Source organism: Temnothorax curvispinosus, unplaced genomic scaffold (genome assembly GCF_003070985.1).
Source record: "Temnothorax curvispinosus isolate PA1 unplaced genomic scaffold, ASM307098v1 QBEX01016368.1, whole genome shotgun sequence".
Taxonomy (NCBI): domain Eukaryota; kingdom Metazoa; phylum Arthropoda; class Insecta; order Hymenoptera; family Formicidae; genus Temnothorax; species Temnothorax curvispinosus.
In genome coordinates, this window is record NW_020226148.1 from 48,918 (window position 1) to 54,622 (window position 5,705).

Consider the following 5,705-nt stretch of genomic DNA (forward strand, 5'->3'; position numbering starts at 1 on the left):
TAATTTATATTTATTTATACTTATTTCTATTTATTAGACAGACAAACAAACAGTCGGGTTTTATATTATAATATGATTTTTTAATATAAAAAGCATTTATTTTTTTTGGCCTTTGCAGTTTCCTCCATTTCATAATTTAGTGCTGCTTTTAACAGTAGATCATCCTGACCGTCTTTTAATGTACTTTTTTTTTTAAATCACGTATATTTTTTAAAACAAAAATTGGAAACTCTTTTATTATTAGCAATTTTTTTAATTTTATTACATTTTTTAGTTCTTTCTACCCCTATCATATATTCCGTTTCATATACAATTCTTTGAGATTCGGTCAATTATTTCCCGAAAATTTGAAAGAATTAGAAAAACCGGTTTCCAGAAAATCGGCAACGAAAATCTACACACATCATGGCACTTCCCGGGAAATTCTACCCCTGTTTCATATACTTTTGGTAAAAATTCGGTCCACTAACGAATGAGTAGTTCGCGGACAGACGGACGAACAGACAGACAAACAGTCGGGTTTTACATAATAGTATGATATTATAATAAACGCTGTTATCTCGAAATGAAGAGAGGGAGAATACTACACTATGCATACAAATACATTTGGTCTCAGTTCTGATTGAGAGACCACGCCAGAAGTTTTGCGTTACAATGTTAAGTTGTGTCATTTTCATTGTTTGTTGTATTTTAATAAGTAATCTCGGGACAGCGTCGAAACCATTGTCAATTTTAGTGATACAGCATATTCCGTCGCCTAGCCACCACGTCTGGACGGAGCATTTGGTTAAAGGGCTGCTTCGCAAAGGTCATCATGTACACGCAGTGAGCATACATGAGACTAAGGTCAAGGGTAAACTCGCGCAGAATTTGACATACGCCGTAAGTATATTAGATATTAAGTATATGAGATTTGCGCAAAGACATTCTGAAAGATATAAATCGATTATTTGCAAATTATAAAACAAATCAGAAAAAAATATAACTTTTCTATTTTAAAATATTGTTTTCTATTTTACGTACTTACGATCAATATGGAAATCTTTCGGAAATCTTAATTTATCATATTTTCATATGTCTTTATCTCTTATATCGCGAAAACTCGAAAAGTACTTATTATTTTCAGGTTTTCGATGGTCTGATGCACACTTATGAAGAAGCCGAGGATTATAATCCAGCTGCATGGAAAGAGTACGGTACACTATATATGATGCATTTTATGTATCAGCTTATCATTAATACATGTGATACAGTGATAAAAACTAAAGCAGCGAAAGAACTTTTGGAAATGACTAAATCTGTCGAGTTTGACGTTATAGTGCAAGATATTACTTCGAATCATTGTTTCTACGGATTATGGGAGGTAAAGCAATCATTAATTTATTTAGTCTATTTTTAAACTGCAAGCGACTTAGCAAAGTTGTCTTATAAATCAAGTGAGTTTGCGTAAAAAATTGAAAATGCTTAGTTATCGCTCATATCAGCAATAATCTTAGCTTCTTTTCTCATTTGTTCAAAACAATGTATTGAAATGCGATTTCATTAAATTTTTCCAATACGCAAAATGTGAAAAAATACGTGAAAAATGTCGTAGCCGTCTCTATACAAATACACTCTTAAGCATGTGTCGCCAAAAATTGGAGGTACATGTTGAAATTTTGTCCCTACGTAATTACGAGGGACATAAGTCACTCTTAAGCATGTGTCGCCAAAAATTGGAGGTACATGGTACCTCGAAGTTAGGAAGTACGTTATGGGCAACGAATATTCACCCGACAAAAAAAATTATTTATTTCGAAATTTTATTATTATTTTTTAACTAAATTTGTTTCTTAAGATGCAGTCTATGATTATAAATATTTTCTCGTATTTGAAAAACACACTTACCTTGGTGGGATCGAACTCGGGACCTCTGGATCGATCGTGAGCCAACTGCCTTACGTGGTAGACTACTTCTTAATTTGATGTAAGTGTTATATATAGTCTACATGTGTCATAACCAGCGCAAATATATAATTTTTTAAAAATCATCTTAAGAAACAAATTCAGTTTAAAAAGAGTAATAAAATTTTGAATTGGATATTAAAATGATATCGATCCTCAGTACTATTTCAAAACTTGTACACTTTTATCACGACGAATTAGTACAGACCTTCATATAAAATGTATTTGTGCCTTACTTTTATCTCTTTTCCTTAATATTATCAGGAATTACCCATTATAATGTTTCTATACAAATTGTAGTACTGGTCAGTGATTAATTTCACATGGAATATTCAGTTCAGTACTTGAGTATTAATATTAAAATACTGGCCAGTGATTTATTACACATGGAATCCTTGGTTCAGTACTTCAGTACTAACATTGAAATACTCATCAGTAATTCAACACAAGTATTTATTACACAAGTATTTTTCACCTAGTATTAAATGCTTTCTCATCAGAAATTCAATACTCAGTATTCAATACTCGTCCTGTATTAAATACTACTTTCATAAATTACTGACCAGTAATAAAATACTATGCAATACTTGGATCACAGTGATTCAAGTACTAATAAATAAGTACTTAATTTTAGTATTATTAATACACAAAATAAGTATTTATTACTAACCAGCTAGTAATACTTTTTTGTAAGGGATATAAGTAGAGAAACAGAAATGAGGTAAACATTATACTATAGAAAAAAATCGAGCGTATCCCGTTTGACTATACATAAAGATTGGACACTGTTCAATTGAACGGTCTATTGGATACGTAGGTATATACAGTGAGTGCAAAAAGTATTCGTACAAGGTTATGAAAAAGCCTTATTTGTAGAAAATGAACACTAATTAGCGGTTTATTAACAAAAAATATATATATAATAGATGGTACATTTTTTTAAATTATTTAAACAAATAATATAATGAAACAAATATATTATTCTAATGGTAAATAAAAATAAAAAGAATTATATCATTTTAGTACACAAAAAGTATTTGTACAATTCTTTTTAATTTATATAATATATTAATTTAATATTTTGTATATATGATAACCATTTGGTACACTGTTGTAAAATTTGTGTTAAATATAACATAAATCACATGTCCCAAACAACCCACTCAAATTTTTGTGTTAATTTAATGTAATATGGATGTGTTAAATGGTAACATCGATACTATGTTAAAATATTTCAACAGAAAGGAAAGGTAATTTTAATCGTAATTTGAGGTCAATTATGTGTACAATTAACATAACTTTTATGTTAAAGTTAAGATTGTAAGATAAAATCGACACTTTTTTTCTGTAAATTTTTATTCCAACTTCTGTTATAAAGCAAAATCAACACTCTTTTTCTGTAATTTTTAACACATTTAATAAATACATTTAAATTGTGTTACTTTAATATATTTTTTTAATTATTTTAATATTTTTACATTTTAAATTTGTTAAGTTAAATTAACATAGCAGGCATATGTTAAATCTACACATGTATGTGTTATTATTTTACACAAAAATTTTAACAAGGACTTTTTTTAACAAAACTACAAAAATTTTCCAACAGTGTACATACTACCCAGCGAGAAATAATCCATCGAATCGACGTCTAATTGACGTCGAAAACGTATATCGAAAAGTAATTGAAATATTCATTGATTTCGATTAATTTATGGCACAATAACTTTCGATGACTTTTTGACTCAGAATAAATCGGTTTCGACTCGATATTGATTATTATTTCCTCACTGTAGATATGGGCCGATTTACCGTCTCCGATTAACATGATCCTCCGATTAAACTCTTCAGCTCTTTTTAAGGGGGGGGGGAGATCCATAGACTTGCAAGTTGCGACGAGAAGACGGATGAATTAATGAGGGGGATTATTTAAAAATGGGAGAATAATATCTCTTGGAGTTTGAGGAAAGGTTTCCTCAATGTATTTGGCTAAATAAGAGGCTTTACTACAGTACAATTTGCGATTAAATATTACGTGGTTAATCTTTTGCATTGGGTTGCCGCAAGGGCAGCGTTCGGCTGATGACAAAGAACGAGACGTCTGTCGTACCGTGGACATAAAGTAAAGCATATGTACATAGAAAAACGTAAGACGTAAAAGACTATAAAATATATAGCCTTTCGCAACTTACGTTATTCTCTACCTTATTTTAGTCTATTAGGTAACAGCATTCCGAAGTTCCGATCACGGACTTATATCTAATTGCAGCACTGCTGTTTGGCGCCGTCAGTGCTCAACGAAATATTCAAGTCGTTGCTCGGTTGCCAGGTTGTTTGCGCACGCGCAGCAAATGGCGGCTCATACATATAACGTAAGTAATAAAAAGCTGTGTTCAGCAGAGAAAACTGCTTTGCAATTGTTGTAAAATTTGTGAATATGATTGGTGTATGCTTTTAATTTTGGCCAAAACTAAGAGTAATACACCAATCAAATTCACGAATTTTGCAACTGCAGTTGCAAAGCAGCTTTTCTGCTGAACACAGTTATAATTATTATAATGCCTGTATATAGGTGCCTATATATAAAAACTTTTTTACTTTCTGTTTTTAATATTTATTTTCAATTATTTAATTTTTGTATTTAATTTAATTATTTAATTTTTAATAAGTCCAATTATTAATATTTATTTTTATAATTGAACTTATTTTTTATTTTGATAAATGTAAATACAAATATCTTATTGTTTTAATATTTAATATTAATAATTTAATTAGTTGCTTAATTTAACTTCTTGTTTAATAAATTAGCGGATGCAGTACTGAAAATGTACCTATTATATATTTTAATTTTCAAAATTGTCAAATTACAAACAGGAATTTTGTTGTGACTTTTACAGTTATAAAGTAACTATTTAATGGCAATAAAAGCCTTAAAAAATTAATATTGTAACGCAATTATTATAATGCTCAAATCATAAAATATTTACATTATCCATGTCTGCCAATAGAATATAATTTTTTATTCATATTGCATTCTATATAATGGCAATGTTATTATATATTTGACAAGCAAATCAAAATAGCTTCGAATCGATATCAAAATGATGAAATATCGATGTCTTAACAGAAAATACATAATTTGCTTGTTTACAGTCTGGCGCGATGAATGTATGTCATAAATAATCTCTTCTTTTAAAAAATGTCATGAAGCACAAACATCGAAATAAGCTTCAAATTTCAAGCATTATTTCGATATGATGTAATATCGATGATTTCGACGTCAATTAGATGGGTCATTTCTCGCTGGGTAATCACAGCCTGTATTATATATTATAAGCTGTATGCTTTGGATCATTGTCACGTTGAAAGATATACTTATCGGCAATTTACATTTTATGGTCCATTATACCATTAATAATATGCAAATTGCCGATTGCTGACTCCTGTTATGTTCATACATCCCCAAACAAGCACGGAACCATTACTTTATTTGACTATGAGATTTTTTGGATCGAATTCTGTATTTTCTTTTTCGCTACTTCATACATCTCCCATCAGAGGCAAAAATATTAAATTCACTTTTGTTTGAGAAAATTACTGTATTCCAACATTCTTTAGTTTTATTAATTCTCTATTGTTTTTGTTCAGCAAACGAACATCAGTGCTCACGTGTTAGCCATGCGCCGCGCTTGTATATTTGTCACTGTGTTAATATGATATTATCTCTCTCTCTCTCTCTCTCTCTCTCTCTCTCTCTCTCTCTC

General features: G+C 30.0%; 1 protein-coding gene across 1 annotated transcript in view; it reads left to right on the plus strand.

The window, feature by feature from the left end:
- Window positions 1–575: 575 nt before the first annotated feature.
- LOC112466574 (UDP-glucuronosyltransferase 2B17-like) overlaps window positions 576–5,705 on the plus strand; it is a 41,870-nt gene continuing 36,740 nt past the window's right edge. The window contains exons 1-2 of the mRNA XM_025034732.1: window positions 576–882; window positions 1,127–1,363. Coding sequence (XP_024890500.1) covers window positions 655–882; window positions 1,127–1,363 — 465 coding nt within the window. The 5' untranslated portion in view covers window positions 576–654. The remainder of the gene's footprint in view (window positions 883–1,126; window positions 1,364–5,705) is intronic.